This window comes from Rattus norvegicus, chromosome 12 (assembly GCF_021556685.1).
Source record: "Rattus norvegicus strain SHRSP/BbbUtx chromosome 12, alternate assembly SHRSP_T2T, whole genome shotgun sequence".
In the NCBI taxonomy this organism is placed as follows: domain Eukaryota; kingdom Metazoa; phylum Chordata; class Mammalia; order Rodentia; family Muridae; genus Rattus; species Rattus norvegicus.
Genome location: NC_141545.1, coordinates 11,111,847 through 11,135,727, shown reverse-complemented (window position 1 = coordinate 11,135,727; position 23,881 = coordinate 11,111,847). Strand labels below are relative to the sequence as shown.

The 23,881-nt window shown below is 46.3% G+C and overlaps 1 protein-coding gene across 11 annotated transcripts in view; it reads left to right on the top strand.

Annotated features, from left to right (window-relative positions):
* The window catches only part of Fry (FRY microtubule binding protein), a 394,540-nt gene that overhangs the window by 302,981 nt on the left and 67,678 nt on the right, over nucleotides 1-23,881 (top strand). For all 11 annotated transcript variants that reach the window (XR_015633957.1, XR_015633958.1, XR_015633959.1 and 8 more), the window contains 9 exon segments: nucleotides 6,038-6,294; nucleotides 7,389-7,535; nucleotides 9,104-9,272; nucleotides 10,811-10,901; nucleotides 15,083-15,165; nucleotides 18,529-18,679; nucleotides 19,364-19,467; nucleotides 20,427-20,612; nucleotides 22,685-22,883. Coding sequence is in view for 8 of the 11 variants with exons in the window: in XM_087578221.1 (XP_087434347.1) it covers nucleotides 6,038-6,294; nucleotides 7,389-7,535; nucleotides 9,104-9,272; nucleotides 10,811-10,901; nucleotides 15,083-15,165; nucleotides 18,529-18,679; nucleotides 19,364-19,467; nucleotides 20,427-20,612; nucleotides 22,685-22,883 (1,387 nt within the window). In the remaining 3 variants the exon portion in view is untranslated.

Sequence of the window (23,881 nt, the reverse complement as noted above, 5' to 3'; positions counted from 1 at the left end):
CTATATGGTCTCCTGCCCTCAGAAACTTTCCTAAGTCCACTGCATACTTAGCAAGATCATGTCAGATACCGGTGATCAATCTGCACCTCAGAATTGCCAAGGGCTCCCCTAGTTACATATGAAAGCGAATTCAAGAATATTATTAATTTTTTTTATGTGTGTGGGTGTTTTGCCTGCTTGTGTGCACCCATGTGGATGTAGTGCTGACAGAGGCCAGAAGAGGGCGCCAGACACTTCAGATCCAGAGTTACAAACACTTGTGAGCCACCATGTGGGTCCTGGGACTTAAACCCAGGTTCTCCAGGAGAATGCCAGTGCTCTTAACCACTGAGCCATCCCTCCAGCCCCTGGAGGACATTTTTAAATGTTAAAAAGAAAAAATGTGATTAGTCAAAGTAATTTAAGTATAAATATGTACCTGACAAATGCAAAAGATTCTTCAGTCAGTAACCAGAGTAGCATGGGTGTGTGTGTGAGTGTGTGTGTGTGTGTGTGTGTGTGTGTGTGTGTGTGTGTATGTGTGTATGTGTACACATGTGTGTAATATATATTTACATATATATCTCAAAAATTCTATTATATTGACAACATACTTAAAATAACTCTTATATATTTGGTAATGTTAACTATATATAGTCTTATTATATTTTATATTACTGTAGTATAGTATGCATATAACTTGCTTCCTCTGCATTCTCCATGAAGAACTTGTGAGAATCGGGTCCCAGAGGGTGCTTTCCTGCCTAAGTTTATGTGGCACCTTGTCAAGAGACAGTCTGTGGCCCAGGATGCACCTTGTCCTCCGCCTGCACCCCAGTGTCTCAGCCCTGCTCCCCATCAGCTGCCCCTGCCTCTGGCTTTGTGCTGTACACTGCAATTCTCCAACTACACAAAGCCACATCTGTACAACCACATCTGTACACTGCTTCCCACTCTCAATCTCTGCTCAGCTGGGACTGCTAATCATAGCGGCTTGCAGTTACTGGGTACCTAAGGTGTCCTAGGCTGTCTGCTACACCCCTCGTGCTCACTGCTTAAATTGCGGTTTTTGAACCAGAAGAGCAGAGAAAGACTTCCCAGATGGGCTGAGCTGCAGCTGGAAAAAAGAAACTTCCCAGGCAGCCAGGCGGGCGATGGAATCAGCAGCCCTAGAGACCAGCACCTGGCTTGGTTTAGAGCAGTGTGGCTCTCAACCTTCCTAAAGCTGCGACTTCAATACAGTTCCTCGTGTTGTGGTGGTGCTCAACCATAATACTGCTTCATTGATGCTTCATTAACTGTCATTTTGCTACTGTTATGAGTCGTAATGTAGATATCTGATATGCAGAATTTCTGATTTGTGAGGTCCCCCCCCCCCGAAAGGGGTCATAACCCACGGGTTGAGAACGGCTGGATCAGAGGCGTAGACCAGCACAACACACTGGGAAGTTATACACAGGACAGGGTAACCGATGTCAGAGATGGCCCTGAGGTACAGAAAGGCCTGCAGTCTCCTGTTTGGGCTTGTTGGTCCATCTGAGAGCCCTGTGAGGAAGTGGCTAGGGCTTTGAAAGCCATTGATGATTCCATAAAAACACTGAACTGGAAGCCATACTGTGTAGTCAGAGGACCTGGTGCAGACCGGTGCAGGCCCCCCCACCCATGCTTGCTGCTTCTGTCTCTCTGAGTTCACATGTGTTGCTGTGAAATTATAGAAAAGAGGTTCTTTATCCCGCACTAGAACCAGCACCGCAGTGCCCCAAGATATCTGGTGGAAATCTTCATCTCAGTCAGAAAAGCCTCTCACCTGCTCTGCTCCAACCCATATCACACTGCCGATGGCCTCTCTGTGAGCCGTCAGCAATCTCTCTACCCATCTAGTTCCCAAGGCAGGTTTCCACCATGCCAGAAATGTACATCCCAATTCTGTGATGGCCTAGTGTCTCTGACTGCCACATACTTTTTTAAACTTAAATCACCACATGAAAGAACACACAACACAATAACCTCTGATCCAATTGATAAGATATAACTGCCCACCTAGACATACAAAGCCCTGTACACACCCATCCCTTAAGAACATTCATAACAACCTGTAAATGTGCAGAGAGGAATCTTATTTGCCTCCATGTTCTCTCTGCTTCTTCTTCAGCTTCCTCCAGTCTCCTCCTCTCTCTAAAACTTTTCTCCCACCCATCCTTCCCCCTCGTCCAATGACAGGCCTCATCCTGTCCTGGACCTGCCTACACTGCGTGATGACATCATCCTACACACATGAGCGTGTTAATTTAGAGGGCCTTGCTCTCATGCTGGCCTCTGTCCACTCTCTTTTCACCTTACCTTCCTCAGAGTGGAAGCTACTCTCTCAGAGGAAAGGGATTTGACAGAGACATCCCATTTAGGACCCAGTGTTCCACAGTCTCTCACTCTCTGCATAGTGTCTGGCTGTGGGTCTCTGCATTTGATGGCAGGACAAGGTGCTCGGCTATGAGTATAGCAGGATATCATTTGGGAGTTGCTTTATTACTGCACGTTTTCTTTTCTCCTTTTTCTTTTCTTTTCTTTTTTTTTTTAACCAGAGGTCTCTGGGCTCTCTAGTCTCAGGTCCTCGGTCCCCTGAGCAGTTCTGGGTATGGGTTGAATCTCACGGAATGGGCCTAGAATCAAACCAGTTCTTGGTTGTTTACGCCTACAGGCTTGTGCCACCATCGTCCTAGTGTGTCTTGCTGGCAGGAAACCATTGTAGATGAAGGGTTTCTCGACTGGCTTGGTACTTACGTTTTTCTCCGGATAGCATCCAGAGTATGTTCCTGTAGCAAAGATTCCAGGACAGAGGGATGAAGGCCCTATGCGGGCACTGCCTTGACTCTCCATAGTCAATGAGTTCTGTAGATGTTGTCTTACACCATGGGGCCTTGCTTTGTGGAGAGCAACCTATAGTCTTGGCTATATCCTGAGTTGTTTGGGGGTTCCCATGGGTCCCCTTTGGCCAACAATTCAGTTAGGTGGAATCCAATCCCAGGACCAGAAGCTTCATTTGATGAGAGGTGGCCTCAGGACTCAGTCTCTCCCGTTATTTGGCTATTTTAGTTATATCACCTTCATATATGTATACATTTCTGAAGGTTTCTACTCTAGTAGAGCCTCATAGTTCTATGGGACTCCGGGGCAGGCAAAGGAGTCTCTGATTCTTGTGCTTTCTCTTGGGCTTTTTTCCTTCTGTTAGTCTGTCTTGTCTAATTTCAATGTGATAGATTTTATCTTATTATATTTTATTGTTATATTTTTTAAATGAATGAGTGAGTGAGTGAGTGAGTGAGCAAGTGAAATCCTAGCCACTAAGTTAAAGGTTAACCTAACACTCATCCTGTTGAGAGAAGGAAAATCAGTTTTTTCCTATGGAGAGACACTGGGTATCAACAACTCCAGGGCAGGCCTCACGTTTGATCAGCATAGAATGGACCCCGCACAAGGGTTCCGTGTGCTTTTATTTAGTTACAGTTTAGAGGTTTGTTTTGCTTTTTGGGCAATAGAAGGAGTCTTGGTTTGGGGGCGTTGTTGTCACACTGGGTTTTCAGGTGTTTTGAGAAGGAACTTAAAGTTCTTAAAGTGGTTAGGGAGGGGGAGAGGATCTGGAAAAACTTAGGGTAGGAGAAGAATATGCTCAAAAATGTTAAATTAAAAAATTGTTTTAAATATAATAAAAAAGAAAAAATTAGAGCCATAGAGTGGCGTATGAGTTGACGGATGTAAGGCTGTAACTTTTCAGGGTCAGGGGATCCTCTCTAGTCTGAGAACTAGAAAGTAAGGTTCAGAATGATCAATTTTGGGGATGGGGATTTAGCTCTGTGGTAGGGCGCTTGCCTAGCAAGTGCAAGGTCCTGGGTTCAGTCCTCAGCTTCAGGGGGGGTGGTGGTGGTGGGGGAACCAGAATGATCAATTTTCTGTCACGTGGTACCATTAAATGCAAAAAGGAAAAGGCAAAAGGGAGGAAGGAGAGGGGAAGGGAGAGGAAGAGAGAGGGAGGGGGAGGGAGAGGGAGAGAGACAGACAGAGAGAGGGGGGAAGAGAAAGAGAGAGAGGGAGAGAGAGGTGGGGGAGGGGGGAAGAAGGAAAGAAGACTGCAGAGTTTAAAAGAAGCTGAGGAAATGACAGACCACGGTGCATTTGGGAGGGAGTAGAAGATGCACTTGAACCCCTGCAGTGTAGAGGGGGCACTGGTTGGGAAGGGCGGCTGTAACTCATGGAGGAAATGAGGGGCCTGACCCAGTAGCCCAGTTAGAGCTGAACGTGGAGGCGGGAACCAGAGCCCCTGGGGAGATTCACAGACATGTGTGCTGCCTGAAAGATTGGTGGTGCCGACCACCCAGCCAGCCCAGTGCAGGAAGAGCAGGGGTGTAGGGCCAGGCAGACATGGAGAGCGAGCCTGAGATGCTGGGGTAGGGCTCCTCAGAGTAGACTCAAAGGCCTGAGCTCAGGCAACTGACCGTAACGCAAGAGGCGGGGCTCGGGGCTCAGGAGTCAGCTGTGGCAAAGAGAAGCAGGCAACTTTTTGAATAAGAGAGAAGAGACGGAAGAGGATTGGAAGAGTCTTGGGAGTCATGAGGGAGTCATCCGGGAGGCAGTTTTCTTCATGGAAACCTAGATAAATAAAAAGCTTTGGAAGGAAGGGGTGATACTGGTCCTCCAAGGGGAGCAACCCCAGAACGTCAGGGTTCTGAGGGGAGGTGAGATTGCAACAGCCTGCAAGGAGAGGAGGCAGAGCTGGGGCAAGAGGAGCTTTTCTGGAAGAGTAAGACTGGAGCCAGTTTATTAGCTGAGATAGGGAGCCGGTAAAGCGGGGTGGGGGTGCGGTGGGGTGGGGGCAGCGGGCAGCCAGGGAGAGGGGAGATAAATCCAGGCCCACAGGCAGCAAAGCCCACGAGAAGGAAGTCCAACCATTTCGACATTCTTCTTATCGAACCCCACTCTTGATTTATGACAAAGCTTTGAAAAGAACTTGAAAACATTAACGGGACCTAGTGAATTTCTAAACTGCCTACGCTGTTCCAGACCCCTGGTAAGGCTTGATTGCCTGTAACTTTAGGTGACCTAATTACTTCATAAGCAGCCAGACAAGAGGTTTGGGTCCCCCTCCCCCCGAAGAACCTGGGGACCATCTCCTTAGCACCCACGTTATTTTTAATTTCTCTATGTATCTTACAGGGAGTTGACTTAATATCCGTGGCGTCTTCCTTTCTCTTCAAAAAACATCTCCACAAACAAGGTGTCTATCAGCCCTTCTCTGACAGCTCTAGCCGACGCCCCGTGTTCACGGCCGTCGTGTCTGGCACGCAAATCACAATGAACATAATAAACGATCTTGCGTTATATGTTGGAACCTGGCATTGTTTAAAAATAGGTATTTTTAATGCCGCTGCCCCACCCCCATGCCTCTTTCTAAAGCACAAGTCTTTCCTGTGGAGCAGGAACTCTTCCATAATAAGTTTGTATTTTTGTAACCAGAAATCTTTCTCTGACAAGATCCTCAGCTTGGCGCCTTCTGTTACCTGTCACTTTCTCCCTTGCCCCTAAGTTATCAGTATAATTTGTCACCGAGACTCTTCTCCAGGCTCAGGAATTTGACTCTTGTTTTTTTTTTTTAATTAAAAAAATGATTTTGAGAATTTCATAACATTAGTAATATATTTATATCATCTGCACTCCTCCCCCTCCAAGTCCTCCTGTGTCCCACCTCAACTCCCACAAGAGCCTTGACCTCTTATCACATATGTATAAATTGATTAATTAATTAATACGTGAATACAATGTTGACTGTACACACCTACCTTAACATCAGTCATACACAGTGTTCTATGGCTGACCACACTCCTGACAAGCCCTGCTGTTCTCGTCCTGTCCGGCACAGCAGCTCACACTAATGAATGCTCCCCCAGTGGGGTTAATGGATGCTCTGGTGCAGCAAGATGTCTGCCGCCCTAGCCAGAGCATACACGTCATATCACAATGTATCGACTCTGAGAATAATGTGTAACTGTCCTTTGCCCTGTCTCCTCAGAGGTGAGCCAGCGATTCCCCACGACACACCCAAATGGACGGCAGATCATGCTCACCTACCTGTTGCCATGGCTACACAATATTGAACTGGTGGACAGCAGACTCCTCCTCCCGGGCTCAAGTCCCAGCAGCCCCGAGGATGAAGTCAAGGACCGGGAAGGAGAAGTGACTGCCTCTCACGGGCTAAAAGGGAAGGGCTGGGGCTCTCCGGAAGCCACCTCTCTGGTCCTGAATAACCTCATGTACATGACAGCCAAGGTACCTCATATAGCGTGGTGCTCCGTCAGCAGGAGAGCCCTGGGTTCACAAAACCTTTGTCACAAACCTGAGAAAATAATGTTTATCATAAAAACGACACAGAGGGTGTTGAGTGGTAGTGATGGGTGCACAGCAAGACACTTAGTGGCACTGAATTCTATACTTAGAAATAGGTACAATGCTATGTGTAGAGTCTAGAGTTCAAGACCATCCTCAACTACATAGTGAGCTTGGATCCAGCCTGGGCTACATAAGACCCTGTTTCCAAAAAACCACCAAAGGAAAAGATGTTCTTGATGTTGCCAGGGTAAACTTCCTGTTCTCCCCTCAGTATTTGGTAAAGAGAGATAATGTTGCATTCTTGGTAATCTATTCCTAGTTTAGTTGCTCCTGTAGAGGATCTGAATTCTAGTCCTGTTTTCCAGCTTGGGATTTGATCTAGTAACTTTGTGAGTTATGATAGTTGTATAAACAGGTAGGCTTGGGTTCAAAGGAGCTGGCGAACCTGGCCCTCCTCACCTGCTATAAAAAATAAGAAAGTAAAAGTAATTGTTTGGTGCGTTTAAAGAATGGTTTTAGGGAGGACTGGGGATGTATCTCAGGGTAGAGTTCTTGCGTTGAATGTAGGAAGCCAAGGGTTCAAATGCCGTGCACTTCAATTAAAGAAATGGGGGAATTATGATGCAATTTTAGATAAATAGGTTAGATAGATAGATAGATACATACATATATACATACATACATACATACATACAAGAGTACATAGATAGATATATAGATACATGCATACATAGGTATATAGATAATGGATACATACATACGTACATACATACATACAAACATACATGGGAACATACATACATACATATACATATTTCGGGGAAAATCATGGCCTACATTTTAAAAGATGCTTGTATGGGTGCTTAGGTAATGGATCTGTGTATCGTAAGTTGCCATCCACCCCAAAATGGTATTTTTTTATCAAATGGTCATTTCTGCACCCCCCCCCAATAATTTCGAACGATTATAACCTTCAAAACAACTTACATTATGCGCACACTCACGTAGGCTGCTTTTGATCTTGTCCGAGTTAGTACGGAGATGAAGTCCCAGGAGCAGAAATGGAAAATGCTTGGAACGCACTGGCCAACAACGAGAAATGGAGTAACAACCTGAGGGTCACACTGCAGTTCCTCATCAGCCTGTGTGGGGTCAGCAGCGACACCATCCTTCTGCCCTACGTAAGTGCCACCCAGACTTCCAGGAAATCCTGCAAATCCCTTTTGGGGGCTCATCCAGGTGAAGCACAAAAACTCCTGCACCCACCGGGCACAGACTCCATGTCAGGAGCACCCCTTGGATTAAGCTGCAGGACACAGACGCCTGTGAACTGAGGACTATTTTCCTGATAGTTATCAAAGCTTCCTTTATAAACATCACCAGTGTGAAAGAGGTCAAATGGAGAAGTCAATACTAACAAAAAATGCTTCTGGTTTGCGTATGACATTATTGAAACGAAACAAAAACACAGCAGACCTGGGATTTTCTTTTCTTTAAAAGAAAAAAAGGGATTTATTTACTTTTCTTTTATGTAGATGACTGTTTGCCTGCATGTGTGTATGTGCAGCATATGCATGCAGTACTCATAGAGGCCAGGAGAGGGCGACAAATCCCCTGGAACTGGAGTCATAATCCTGAACTGTCCTGGAGCACCTTAGAATTGAACTCTGATCTTTTGCAAGAGCAGACAGTGCTCTTAAACAAAGAGCCATCTCTCCAACCCCCAATTAGATTTTTCTTTTCAAAATTACGTGATAGGAGAGAAAGCAAAGCGGATATATCCGTATGGTATATTCTGTTTTCTCTTGAAGATGGGAGATCAAACAGAATAACAGCTGTTCCTAACAGGCTCACTTGGCTTCTCTGTGTGGTTTGGGAGTTTATGACTTCCTGTTGTTCTGAGCTGCCTCAGCCACACTGTAGCACAGGATCATGGGGTTAGACATCAGGGCCTACAGTTACGTGACACATTGTTATTGTCATTTTTTTTTTAAAACCTAAGACTTTACAGACAGCTAAAATGTATTTGTTCCTGAGGGCAAGGAGGAGAGGAAGTGTCTTGGTTACTATTCTATGCTGTGAAGAGACACTGTGACCAAGGCCACTCAAAAAGAAAACATTTAATTGGGGCTGGCTCACAGTTTTAGTGGGTCAATTCATGATCATCATGGTAGGAAGCAGATAGGCATGGTGCTATAGCAGGGGTTCGGACTTTTACATCCTGTTGCATGGGCAGCAGGAAGAAAGGGAGAGACATGGGCCTAGGTTTTTAAAACCTCAAAGCCTGCCCATAGTGACAAACTTCCCCCAACAAGGCCACCCCTCCTGATCCTTCTCAAGCAGTTCTACCAACTGGGGACCAAGATTTCAAACCTATGAGCCAACGGGGGCCGTTTTCATCCAAACCACCGGGGTGGGGGGCGACTATATTCCCTTTTTAATAAAAATAACAGTTATTTTCCCAGAGAGGATACAATAAATCATTTTTGTCACTGGACACCAGTAAAATCTTGCAATGTTTTTGCCTTAAATTAACTCAGGTCACCCCAAAAGTAATGTTTTTCTAATTAAGCCCCTCAAGCCAGTACCTGTGTCGTGTGGCTTTAACCCCAACAGTTAGATAGCAAAAGTCAGTTGTCGGACAAGCAGTACGAGATGACAATGTGCCCCACGATGACGGGGTGCCAGCCCGACATTCTGATGGAGAATATAACCCTATCCCCTCCCCTTTATTCTCTTTTTTTCTAAGATTAAAAAGGTGGCAATTTACTTGTGTCGGAATAATACCATCCAGACCATGGAAGAGCTCCTCTTCGAGCTGCAGCAGACAGAGCCGGTGAACCCCATTGTCCAGCACTGTGACAACCCACCCTTCTATCGGTTCACAGCTAGCAGCAAAGCCACAGCGGCTGCTTCAGGTAGGGATGGGCCACCTGGGACCACGCCCTTTCATGCCCCTCACTCTTGAGTGGCTCTTACTCACTGTTCGTTTTCCTGGGAATGCGTTCATTTAAGACACTGCTTACGAAGAGGTCTCTGAGACCCTCAGCACATTGTAACTGGATAAACAAATGACTTCGTAGGGATGATCGTGAACAAGGGGCCCCAGTGGCTTCCCTGCCACAGGGGGTTAGTTCACTTTAGACTCATCCCAACCTGGACACTGTGGTCTCTTAGGAATTTCAGTTCTGAACCTACAGTATACTTTAATGGACTCTCCTTAGTAACATTCTCCCGGGATTGACTAGAATACTCCATAAAAACCTGAAACTTTTTGAATGCTGGCATAATAACCCCATGTGACAGCTCAATGCACGCAAACTTTGCTGATTATTTTGTAAGAGATTTATTTTTATCTTATGCATATTGCCTACGTGTGTGTGTGTGTGTGTGTGTGTGTGTATGTGTGTGTGTACACGTGTGTACCATGTACATACAGTACCCTTAGAGGCCAGAAGGGGGCATCAGATCCCGGAACGAGAGTTGTTGACCTGTCGTGTGGATATAGAGATCTAAATCCAGGTCCTCTCCAAGAGCAGAAAGGGGTCTTAGCTGCTGAGCCATGTCTCCCGCCCTGACTTTGCTCATAGTTATAAATATATAAAATTGTCTTTAGGCATTGTGTATTAGGGGTACATAAGGCAGAAGTGAGTTTCGTGTTTAACCTTGAGCCTCGGCCCTAAGAGTGTCCTAGGGTACATACACAAATATTCCAAAATCCAAAAGAGCTGAAGTCTGAAACCTCCTGACCCCATGAATTCTGGTTATCAGATGCTTATGGACTTTTATTGCTGTCAATTCTATTTCATTTCATGAAATACATACTACTCCCCTCAAATTGCTTAGAGCTTCCCCTTGATTTACTTAATATCTAATGTCTTCCGCCATGTCTTTTCCTACTCTCTTGTGCTCTCTCTCGAGCCTACTTAGTGAAGTGGGGTTTTTTGATTTGTTTTGTTCCATTGCACTGAGACTCTAGCCTAGGAATCAGAATTCTTCTTGGAATTCCTTTCATATCAATAGTTGGATAATTCCTGGGCCCATAACACAAAAAGTGAGAGATACGACATAGCCTGCCAGTGTTGAGGAAGGAGAGCAAGGCGGGGCAGAAGCCGAAGGCTCCTTGGCAAGCCCCTGTCTCAGCGCTGGCAGTAAGAGAGTCATTCACAGCGCAGCAGACCTGCCCCGCAGAAGGTCATGACCTGAGGCTAGAAACATGTAAGAATGTTATCGCTTCCTTTTATGAGGAAGGAGGAATTTGCCTTGACCCACACAGATGTCTAGAATTCCACGCCGTGGACTTTGAGGCCGTTGTTTAGAATGTCTGCGGTTGTGTAGAAGATGCAAAATCTGCCAAGCACGGGATTTTACAAGAAATCCTTTCCTGAGTTGCCTCCCACCTAAGCCCGCCCCGTCTGCGTGCTCTGTTTCTGATGTCTCCCAATCCCTTCTACAGGAACCACTTCGAGCAGTAACACTGTGGTTGCCGGCCAGGACAGCTTCCCAGACCCTGAGGAGAGCAAGATACTGAAAGAATCTGATGACAGGTCGGTGTGTGGCATTGGCTGATGTCCGCTCTGTTGTTCCACAGGACACTATGCAAAGGCACCAGCCTGAGTTAGTCAGGTTCCTTAACTCATAGGAACTGAAGCCGATCTTTATGCCTAGGAACACCGACTGACATTTTTCCCAAAATCAGAGAGTAAGGCATCCTTCTGGTGCCTGAATCCTACTTAGACCTGGGCTTCATAAAAAGCACTGGTTGGAGGCGGGAAAGGTGGCTCAGTGGTTAAGCACTGTCTACTTTTCAGAGAGGCCAGCGAGGTTCTGTCACCAGCAACCCCCTGACAGCTCACAACCATCTGTAATTCCGGTGCCAGGAGATCCAAGGCCTTCTTCTGGCCTCCATGGGTACTGGGCCTCCATGTTTATAAAACATGGTGTGTTTTATAAAGACCAAGATATGTTTTGCAGAGCTCGGTATGGTGTGGTGGGAGAGGGCCCTTACTGAGGCATCCCTCCCCCAGAGGTGCCAGCCACACAACAGGGGTAGTGTAGAATAGAGTTTACTTGGGGGCATGGGAAGGGGAGTTGAGAAGGGAGTAGAAAGAGAGGGGAGAGAGAGAGAGAGAGAGAGAGAGAGAGAGAGAGAGAGAGAGAGAGAGGGAGAGAGAGAGAGAGAGGGGGGGGGGGAGAGGGAGAGAGGGAGACAGAGACCAGACAGAAACAACACATGGAGTAGCAGGGGAGGGGGTGAGAGAGAAAAGAGGAGCAAAGAGTTAGAGAGAGGGGGTTGGGGATTTAGCTCAGTGGTAGAGCGCTTGCCTAGCAAGCGCAAGGTCCTGGGTTCGGTCCCCAACTCCGAAAATAAGAAAAGAAAAAAAAAAAAAGAAAGAAAGAAACTAAGAGTTAGAGACAGACAGAGACACAGAGAGAGAGAGAGAGAGAGAGAGAGCAGACAGAAACAACACATGGAGTAGCAGGGGAGGGGGTGAGAGAGAAAAGAGGAGCAAAGAGTTAGAGACAGAGAGACAGAGAGAGAGAGAGAGAGAACGAGAGAGGCCAAACAGTCCCTTTTATAGTGAGTCAGGCTTACCTGGCTGTTGCTAGGTAACCGTTGTTGCTAGGTAACCATTGGGTGGCGTGTAGAAGCAATGCCAACACTATGTACACATGGTACAGGTACACGCAGGCAAACACTCATCTGCATACAATAAAGATAAATAAATCGGAATAAAAAGCACTTTTTTTTTGCTAGTTGGCACAAACCATTTGAAATTAGAGGAGGTTTGGCTTGTTATACTTCCAAAAGGATAAAGTAGTATCGTTGAGACATTGTCCTTGGAATATCTTGTAACTGCAGTCCTCGGGAAGCCGAGGCAGGGGATTGCCATGAGCTTAAGGCTGCATTACAGTTCCAACCAACATTTTATCCCCATCCCTACCCCCTGTCTCAAAGGGACTTGTTTCTGCTTGATTTTGGCTTCCTAAGCATTATAGCAGACTCCTTTACATCTGTGTCATCAGCGAGGTGCAAAGAATGCCGTCTGGCATGTGATGCCTCTCCCTGTGTCCTCCTGAGCAACTTCAAACCCCACCTGCTACGCACCACACTTCGTCAGCGGCCACAGGTGCTGTGCTCCCCACCCCACCCCCGAGTACGGAAACCTCCAGATGTGGGATCCTTCCCTCAGCCTGCTTTTACCTCGTGCCAGATGACGTTTAGGCTCGCACAAGCTGTTTAGAGCATTGCATTTTCAGTAAACATGATTTAGGAGCCTCGGGGGAAGATGGCGGTCAGCATTTATCTACCTTCTGATATTCCAGTTTGGCTTAGATTGCCCTGTGGCCTGACTCATAGGAAATGCATGTGTCCTGTTCCATAGAGCTGCAAAGCGGGTACCCGAAAGACAGGCTGGTGGAGAACAGTTGAAGTTACTGAGGACTGTAAAGGAGCAATAGGATGAGGAGAAAATCAACTTTAGTAGTTACCTCAGAAATGAATAGAGCCAGACCCTGTTCTGTGCTGCATTGTGACAGCTCAGCGGATGCAAATCCCTGTCAGGGCTTTGTGACGGGCACCTCGACACAATCGCCCTTCCCTGGCACACCTCCATTTCTTTTCCTAAAACCTTACTATTCCTCCATGCACTGGCTGATTTCTGTCAACTGGACATAAACTAGAGCTGTTTGGGAAGAGGGAATCTCAATCGAGAACGTGCTTTCTTGATTAATTATGGATGTGGGAGGGCCCAGCCTACTGTGGGTGGTACCACTCCTAGGCAGATACTCCCAGGTTCTATAAGAAAGCAGCTGAGCAAAGCCGGTGAGCATCGCCCTCCATGGCCTCTGCCAGCTCCCGCCTCCAGGTGCCTGCCCTGAGTTTCTTCCCTGGTTTCCCTCGGTGATGGCTGTGACCCAGGATATGTGAGCCAAATAAACTCTTAGCTCCTCAAGTTGTGTTAGGCCACAATTTTTATCACGGCAATAGAAACCTAAACAAGACACTCCACATCCTTGCAATACCCACTGCTCCAGCAGGAAAGAAAAACTCGGTCTATTGTCATCCAGGCCTAGTCAGCAGAATAAAGAAACAGATCTGTGTTGGCTTGAGAAATTCCTGATGTCAGTGCACAGCCTTGGCTCTTTAAAGTATACAGAAATACATATAAGGAGCGGGATCAGATCTCCTATGTATCTTTTACGTAAACTGAGTATGTAAACCAATTTGGGTTACTAACGCTAAAAAATGTAATATAAACACACCACTTTGCCATATTTCCTCTGAGCCACGGCCCGGTGTTAGAAATGATGAATATGGGCTATTTTAAATGCTTGAGGCATCCAGGAGCAAGGCATCCTATGATCTCACCCGAAACATAGTAACAACATGATTAAAGCATAGAGCTGGGCTGGAGAGCTGACTCTGTGGTTAAGAACACTCCCCGTTCTTCCAGGGGACCTTTGCCTTCAATTCCTGGCGCCTACACTGCCGCTCACAAACATCAGTAACTCCAGTTCCAGGGGCTACAGCGCCCTCTTCTGGCCCCCAGGGGCGCTGCATGCACACATGGTGCACATATATACAAGCAGGCAGAGCACAGACACCCATAAACAATTTAAAATACAGTTTTTTAAAAGCATAAAATATTTGCTACTGTTTTATTTTCTTTAGTCACTTTTGGGATCCTCTGGATAAACATCTTGGTCACGGCCACAGAACTGAAGATCAAGGGCTTAGTCACACTGACATGCGGTGATCATAGATATTTACCAGGTGCATGGCAATATTCTGATATTTCAGGTCAGAATAGACATCCACTTAGTCTTGAACTGTGTTGCTGTCCACTCAGATATCACCACATGGACAATATTCCTGCACCGTCACCTCCCTGTGGTTGACACCAGACAAGTTGTTTAACCTCCCTCAGCCTCAGTTCCCCTACTTGTAAAGTAAATAATACTTATGTCAAAAACGAGAGGCAAACTAATTATAAGGAGGCTGGGCATCTGACCTTGGTGTAGCCTAGTCATCAAACAACCCACAAGAGGGACAGAGGGAAAAGTCCTCACAATCACATGATCATGACATCCTCCAACTACCACATTCCTGAGCATTTCTAGGGAAAGTTTAATTTATCCATAGCCCCAGGTTCCTTATGAAATCTCTGTGTGTCACTGAGCAGGTCTGCCTGACCGCCGAGCCTGTCCCGTGCTCTGTGACTAAGGGAGCCGGGCCATTTAAAAACCGTGCTCAACTTCATCCCAAACAGATGTTCGCTTTTGCCACCAGAGCACAATGTTATCCTAAAATACTATTCTCTCAAGGTTTGGGCTTTTACTTATGAACAGGATAGGACTTCTGGCCCTCCCGACTGAAAAAGGAAGTTTCAGATATATGACTGCCATAGTCCTTTAAGAAAAACGTAGCAACTCAGGTGGCACTGGTGTATAATCCCAGCACTTGGGAGGTAGAAGCAAGTGGATCTCTGTGAGTCTGAGGCCAACCTGGTCTACGTGGGGAGTTCCAGGCCAGCCAGGGCTACGTGGTGAGACCCTCATCTAAAGAAAGAGGTGGATAAAGGAAAACAGAAAACAGCATCCTTAGGACTAAAGCGGTCCCCACCCCTGAAAACAGGAAGATCCAACTGTCACCTGTCAAGTCTGCCCTTGGGCCACAGTGCATTCACACGTGACACCACTTCATGGCTGTGCTTTGTTTTTGAAGGTTTAGCAACGTGATCCGAGCCCACACTCGCCTAGAGTCAAGATACAGCAACAGCTCCGGAGGGTCTTATGATGAGGATAAAAGTGAGTACCGGAGGCTGAGGGGTTCCAGCTGCACAGAACTCTTTACTATTAAAGCATAAAGAGCCTGACCCATCCTGTGCGTCTGTGATCTCGGTGCTTTCCACGGTGGTGCTAAGCTGGCAAACGCCTAGCAGGAAGTTAGTCTTTGAAAAATATTGGGGGCTGGAGAGATGGCTCAACGGGGAAGAGCTCTGTCTGCTCTAATAGAGGACCTAGGTTCGGCTCCCAGCACCCACATGGGGCCTCATAGCTGCCTGCAGCTAAGTCTGGCTCCAGCAGCGCCAAGGAATCTGAGATTATATATATATATATATACATACATACATACATATATACATATATATACATATATATATATATGAATGATTGTTGAGTTTGGAACTGCCCTAGGAGTGATATGTTTCCAGCTTTGTGCATCTAGAGTCCAAGGGTGGATTATGACCTCCTATTGAAACTCCCCATGACATAGTCTCAGAAACCCTTGCTAATCTGGGAGATGGCTTCCTATGGGAATTTCATTAAGCCACGGGCAGTTGGGTAAACCAGGAATGTTAATGCACTTGTAGCTTTTCCCGGGTGCCCAGATAGCTTCTGTATGTGCAGTCAGTATAAATGTAAGTTGTCTAGGAGTTAAGGAAACCTGAGAAACAAAGGACACTCCACCAACCCAAGTCTGTGTTGTGGAACTTTCTTAAAGAATTGATTTTTTAAAAAGTATACATACAGAATAAATAGGAAAAATGCCAGCAGTAGCTTTAAATAGAATTGTTGCATAAAGTGAAAATAAAACTAAATACATCTGATATAAATTTTTAAAAAAGAATCGATATATTTCTGATTGTTTACATTATAGGTGCTTTGCCCACACGTGTGCCTACGTACCGCCTGTGTGTAGTACCCGTGGAGGCCCAGAGGGTGTCATTCTCCCTAGGACTGGGGTTGCAGATGGCTGTGAACTGCCCTGTGGGTGCTGGGAATGGAAGCTGGATCCTCTGGAAAAGCAGTGGAGGGTTCAGTCCGCAGCCTCACATAGTGGCTGATAACCCTCGGTGACTCCACTTCCTGGTGGGTCGATGACGACCACTTCCGGCCTCCTCAGGCAACTGTACACATGTGGTGCGAAGACGTACATTCAGGCAGCCATGCAACACGCAGCCAAATAAAGATATAAATTATTATATAAATTTAATTCGGTCTTGAAGAGGTTAGATAGTATAGGGACAACTGCCCCTCAACGTGGTGGAGCGACCCCACTTGTCTGTCGGGAGATGCACAGACAGAAGATGCCGTACCCCAGCCTGCCAATTGCTCGGAGGTGTGTCCCTGTGTCCGGGGTGCAGGGTGGAATGCTGCCCCGCCTTGCAGGATGGGCTTGGCTGATCTTAACTCCAATGAGCCAGTCCCAGGGCCATGTTCTTACGGCTCACCTAACCCGTGGTGGCTTCTCCTTCCCCCTCCTGGTCTCTCTCTGACCCCCAAGCACAGGAATCCTAAACCTCACCAATGTCTCTTCTGCCCAGGGATTGGCTGTTGGTGTCTTTATTTACCAACCAGAAGTAACTTGGCACCAAGGTATACGTGCGGACTCTCTCGTCTCTGGGATGGCCAGGTCTTGGGGGCCCGTACTTAGCGTTACAATAAACAGCAAAAGAACGAACCCCAACACCCTTACATCATTTCTTTTGATTTCTCAAAACAGCCATAAATAAATCAATAAATCGTGACATTCTATTCTCTACTATGCTCTTGTAACAGAGCACTGGGTGAAGTTAAAAGAGAGACTAGAACATTCCAGTCAAGGGGACAGTAGAAATGAAACTCCTGAGGCTAGACCAAGTCTCATCTGACCATGTACAGAACAGGAAGGAATTCATTGTAACCGGGATGGAGCGAACAGTTGGGGCACGGGAGGCAGTTAGCCATAAGAGGAGCTCAGTAGCCTTGTAAGGACTCCTAAGGTCATCCTGTGGGCCGCGGGATTCCTTAAGGGAACCTCTGGACACTGGACAAGGAAAGACACGTGGCCAGTGTTTCCAAAGATGGCTCTCTGTAGAACATGGGGTGTGTGCATAGTGGGAGCAAGATGGCAGTAAGGAACCATGATGAGAGAAGAGAGTGGACCAGACACGGAATACAGTGACCATGGTAACAGAGTGGACTAGACACAGAGAACAGTGACCATGGTAACAGTGGACCAGATACAGAGAACAGTCACCATGGTAACAGAGTAGACCAGACACAGAGAATAGTCACCATGGTAACAGAGGAAACTGGTCTAGACACCATGGTAACAGGGGAGAGTGGACCAGATGCAGAGAACAGGACAGAGCTCCGATAGGTGGTTGGATGGATGCTAGGGTGTGTGTTTAAAGGCAGATCTCCCCAAATGTGTTGAAATTTCAATTTCATCAGTATAAAATAGGGAGGCTGGTAGTTAGTAAACATGATTAGACTCTTTAGGTAGAAGGTACACAGGACAGTGCCTGTCATGGTATCTGCCTGTGCCACATGGGGCAGTGCCTGTCATGGTACCTGTCTGTGTCATACAGGACGGTACCTGTCATGGTACCTGTCTGTGTTACACAAGATGGTGCCTGTCATGGTACCTGTTTATGCCACACAGGACGGTGCCTGTCATGGTACCTGTCTATGTCACATAGGACAATGCCTGTCATGGTACCTGTCTGTGTCATACAGGATGGTGCCTGTCATAGACCTGTCTGTATTACACGGGACAGTGCCTGTCATGGTACCTGTCTGTGTCATACAGGATGGTGCCTGTCATGGTACCTGTCTGTGTCATATAGGATGGTGCCTATCATGGTACCTGTTTGTGCTACACAGGACAGTGCCTGTCATGGTACCTGTCTGTGCCACATAGGACGGTGCCTGTCATGGTACCTGTCTGTGTCACACAGGACAGTGCCTGTCATGGTACCTGTCTGTGTCATATAGGATGGTGCCTGTCATGGTACCTGTCTGTGCCACACAGGACAGCGCCTCACACAGTACCTATCTGTGTCGGTCCCTTGTGTTGTTGCAGGATGACCCTCAGGCTCTTGCTCTGTGCTAACTAGAAATACAAACTGCATTTCTCTGCAGTGGGGATCATGATTGGACATTTTAAAGTGTATTTTTTCCTTTGCTGTATAATGAAGCACTACATATCATCAAGTAACCATTCATCAAGTAATTACATAATCAACTAATTCTAACTCACTTGATGGTACGATTCCTGCCTACTGAGCTGTTGTATTTTGGCCAGCACACATTTGCAAGATTCTTCCTAAAAAACGCCAACTACAGTAAACAGGAGTCCCTTTCCCCAGAAAATAAAGCAGCCGTGTCCTTCTCACCCTCCAGATGATCCCATCTCTCCCTACACGGGCTGGTTGTTAAGTATTACGGAGGCCAAGCAGCCACAGCCTTTACCCATGCCGTGCACTGGAGGATGCTGGGCACCCTTGGTCGACTACCTCCCAGAGACCATCACTCCGCGGGGCCCGCTGCACAGGTGAGCCGGATACGCGGAGGGAGAAGGGAGCTTTGCTTTGGCCGGACTTCTCTACCCGTGAGATGGGAACTGTCGCCTGGTCTCACTAAAGGAGCTTCTTAAATCCATGTGACCTGGCTGACCAGCTCCTAGAATGTCAGCAGTTTAGTGAAATCTTGGCCTGTCACCCTCTGAAGTTTTCCTCTGTATAGTTGTGAGACTAATTCAGTGCCGCTTGTTAGACAGCATGTAACTCAAAGGAATGGGCTCACCCTCGATTTCTCTCTCTTCTTCAGTTCTTGTTGCTAGAATGTTCACTGTTCTGTGGTAAGACTTATGGAAGCTTCTTGTAGCAGGGCTCTGTGTTGTCTCTGGGGAGCTGGAGAGATGGTTCCTCAGTTAAGAGCCCTGCTGCTCTTTAAAGGACCTGGGGACCACGGCCAGCACCCACCTGACAGTTGACATGTCCCATGGGTGCCCGGTGCCCTCTTCTGGCCTCCGTGGGTACTGCATGCATGTGGTATACATTTAGGCACTCACACACAGAGTAAAAACAAATTAATCTTTTAAAGATTCTCTCTCCTTTGTATAAATATTTCTATCATTTTTCAGAGATCCTTAGCAGCATTGAATTGTGACTTGACCTGTTGGTGTGTTTTCATCTCCTGTAGACGTTTATGTTCCTTTCCCTATTCTGTTGGTCAGGTGTAACATTGCTGTGATTTTTATGACCGAGATGGTGGTGGATCACAGTGTGAGAGAAGACTGGGCTCTTCACCTCCCACTGTTACTTCATGCTGTCTTCTTAGGTAAGACCGGATCTAAGGGGGATTCTAACCTACAGGATGACAAACATGCAGGGGCCCGGGCAGCGCTGGTGAACATCTTTAATCCCAGCACTCAGGAAGAAGAAGCAGGCAGAGCTCTGTGAGTTCGAGGCCAGCCTGGTCTACAGAGCTCCAGGACAGCCAAGGCTACACAGAAGAGACCCTGTCACATAGACATGTGCTTTGTTGAGTATCGGTTACACTGGGTTCTGAAATGAGTTCTTTCCTTTCTCTATTCATTTCTATAATATGCAATGTTCCAGGTGATCAGTCATCGTGTAAAACTGGCATTTCTGTAATCTAAACGTATTAATGATGTCTGTTTAAAGCTTCCTGACATACTGTGGCCTTATTTAGGGGTCTTTGTCTGTGGAAACTGACAGAAATCCCCGAAGCCTTCTCAAAGCAGAGAGAGAAACAACAGGGAGTGTGGCAGGCTCAGCAGCTACCTTGAGATGTCCAAGTGTCAGGCACGAAGTGGAGGGGAACCATCTAGAACATCAGTTAGGTGAGAGAGCCTGGTGTGGTGGCACACATCTGTGATCCCAGCACTCAGCGGCTGATGGAAGATCTCAAACTCAAAACCAGCCTGCACTTCCAAGCAAGACAGAGCTCACAAAGACATGTTTTTATTAAACAGACAAGCAACAACAACAAAGCCACTTTAGTAGCAGATCCAGGCATCAGGGAAAAAGAACGGGATGGGCAGAGAGGTCGAGCAAAGGCCACCTGTCAACGTTTTATGCAAACACTTTGTTTAAGTTACAAAGTATCTTATTTTTCCTTAAAGTCCAATTTCTTTGTTTGCAACCCAAAGACTAACAAAGACAACTGACACTCTTCAAACGAGTCTCTCCCAGCGTCCTGCAGTCCCCCTATCCACAGACTCACGATGAGCCTTAGCCACTGCTTACATTAAGAGATGGTGCCCTCTGTTCCAGGTTTGGACCATTATCGGCCGGAAGTCTTCGAGCACAGCAAAAAGCTGCTCCTTCACCTCCTCATCGCACTCTCTTGTAATAGCAACTTCCACGCCATTGCCTCCGTACTCCTGCAGACCCGTGAGATGGGGGAAGTGAAGACGCTGACCATGCAGCCAGCCTACCAGCCAGAGTATCTCTACACGGGTAAGAGGAGACTTGACCGTCTCCTCAGTGGGGAGATGAGCGCAGGAAGCAGACATTCACACTCACTTCCCTGATGCTCGCCGACTTTCTGCACGATAAAATGGCACCATTTCATGATACCTGCCTCTGAAATGCCTTTGCATGGTTGAGTAGCTTAAAGTACATTTTTTCATAACTCCTTTGTCTGCTGCCCCGAGTGAGTGTGGTCCCATTGATGTATTGATACGGAAGGAAAAGGTTGTGAATGAGGTGACTGTGCCCCCCCGCCCCCCGCCCGCGCAGGACAGAGCAAGCATGCAGTGTCTCTCTTGTGCCTTCTTACCCTGAAGGGGGTTTGCTTTTTTTTTTTTAAATTGGTTATTTTATTTATTTACATTTCAAATGTTATGCCCCTTCCCAGTTTCCTCAGGGTTTTTGCTTTATCGAGTCTATGTTTTACTGAAATGTGATAGAACACAAATTTTAAAAAATAGAGAAAAGGGAGGTGGCTGCATGTATACATTTTTAAACTATAGTATCACTAGTGATATTCAGTGTTAAGCAAATATACAATGAAAAGAATGGTATTCTCCTTAGGTCTTTGAATACCATATGATATAGCTCATTAAAATATGGTAATATAGGGTTAGGATATAGATCAGTGATAAAATATACACTTAGCATGCATGAGGCCCTGGTCTAATTCTAAACACCAAATATATATATATTTGTGTGTATGTGTATATATGTGTGTGTGTGTGTGTGTGTGTATGTGTGTGTTTATGTGTGCGTGTATATATATGTATGTGTATATATATGTGTATGTGTATATATGTGCGTGTATATATATCTCTGTGTATATGTATGCATGTGTATATATGTGTATGTATATATATGTGTGTATATGTGTGTATGTATATATATGTGTGTGTATATATGTGTATATATGTGTATATATGTGTATGTGTATATGTATATATGTGTATGTATGTGTATATATGTGTATATATGTGTGTGTATATATATGTGTGTATATGTGTATTCGTATATATGTGTGTGTATATATGTGTATGTATGTGTGCATATATATGTGTGTGTATGTATGTGTGTGTATGTGTGTGTATAGATATGTGTATGTGTATATGTATATATGTGTGTGTATATATGTGTGTGTATATGTGTATATATATATTTGTGTGTGTAGATATGTGTGTAGATATGTGTATGTACATATATGTGTGTGTATATGTGTATATATTTGTGTGTATGTGTGTGTATATGTGTGTGTATATGTATGTGTGTGTATATGTATGTGTGTGTATATGTATGTGTGTGTATATGTATGTGTATATGTGTGTATATGTATGTGTATATGTGTGTGTATATATGTGTATATATGTGTGTGTATATATGTATGAGTATATATGTATATATGCATGTATGTATATATACATTGTATGTTCACATGTGCACATACAGATTAGATACACAGTTAATCAAGCTCATAACCACATTTACTCAAAAACATTACATATAACTTACTAGCAGCCATTGGGTAGTGTTTGTTAAAGGAGCCATTTTAAATGTTTAAATTGCCCGATACTTGGGACTAATTTGCTGACAGTACAGTTGGTGACTGGCTTTTGGTAGTTCCGGTCAGTATATGCATAAAACATACATGGACCTCCCCTTTGCCATGACATCTAGCCAAACCCCAAGGAGAAATACAGCATCTCTCCCCACGATACCGGATGCACCCTGGTGTGCACAGCAGTGCATCTGAGGTCACAAGGGAAGAGGAATGGATGTACCAGGCAGTGGTGGAACACTTTAGTCCCGGTGCTTAGGAGGCAGAGGCAGGCGGATGGATCTACACAGAGAGCTAGTTCTAGGACAGTTAGGGCCACACAGAGAAACCGCGTCTTGAGAAACCAAAGGAGAAAAATGATCGATATTGCTCATAAGTACGTCACCTCGCAGCCACAGTCCAAGTCAAGCGCTCCTTAATGTCTCCTTACTCAGACTTACCTCCAGGCCTCTGCAAGCTTGCTGGCAGCCTAGCCCACTCCTCCTTTGCCTTCTCCTCCTACTAGGTGGCTTTGACTTCCTGAGAGAGGATCAGTCGTCGCCAGTGCCCGACTCCGGCCTGAGCTCAAGCTCCACTTCCTCCAGCATCAGTCTGGGGGGCAGCAGTGGGAACCTCCCACAGATGACCCAGGAGGTGGAAGATGTCGACGCGGCCGCTGAGTCGGACGAGAAGGCCAACAAGCTCATTGAGTTTCTGACCACCAGGTAACGGTGGGGAGGGGGAGTTCTGCTGCTCCCGGGCGGCTGCTGTTGAAAACCACACAGCTGGGAAATTGATCTTCCTGGGCGGAAGAAGGCCTGTTTCCTCCTGATGGATACTGACCAGAGTGGAGGGCAGATGCTGCGAGAGGTGTGGCATCAGTGGGATGATGGGTCAGCAGGGAGATTTGGCTTATGATGCTGAGATGGTGCCGTGGACGGTAATGTCCTGCCGTGCGACTGGCTTCCATCAACCTCAGATGGTTCTGGAAGTTCTGAGAGTTAGCCAAGAACTTTACTCTGAAGATATTAGCCACAGTCAACCCGGACACCTGCTCGGAGATCGTGGCTTGCTTGCTCCGAGTCAGAAGCCAGAAGCAACAGGAAGCAAAATGGGGAAAGAATCCAGTGTAGTCAAACATCAGAATCGAGCGGAACTCAGATGGCCAGATATTTTCAGGTCTTCCAAGTCTCCGCCTTAATCAGGAAGGCTTCAGAACTGCAGGAGCCCTGGGAGCTTGTGCTGTGTAAAAGCCTGCATACGGGCGATGTGGAGTCATTCTGTCCTTTCCGGGGGCTTCTGTCTTACACGTTAGAGTCACATCTGTCAACAACACTCAGGGCTGCCACTTAGAGTCCGGAAATTGTATGTGTATGAGTGTTTTCCCTGCCTGTACTGTGTACAGTGCATGTAGAAGCCCGTGAAGCCAGCAGAGGGCGTCAGATCCCCTGGAACTGGAGTTAGAGATGGTTGTGAGCCGCCATGTAGCTCCCGTCTTCCTCTGGAAGAACAGTCAGTGCTTTTAACCACTGGGCCATCTCCAGCCCATCCTTACTGTTCAAACACAAGTTTGGATAACAGAAGCCATTTTCTGCTGTTCCGTGGACTCTCACACCTTGGTAATGGGACCCCGAACACCAACACAAACTTTTCTCACTGGCAAACTCAGATATTTTATGTCATTTCCCAAACATAATACATGCCCACAGTATGCCAAGCACCG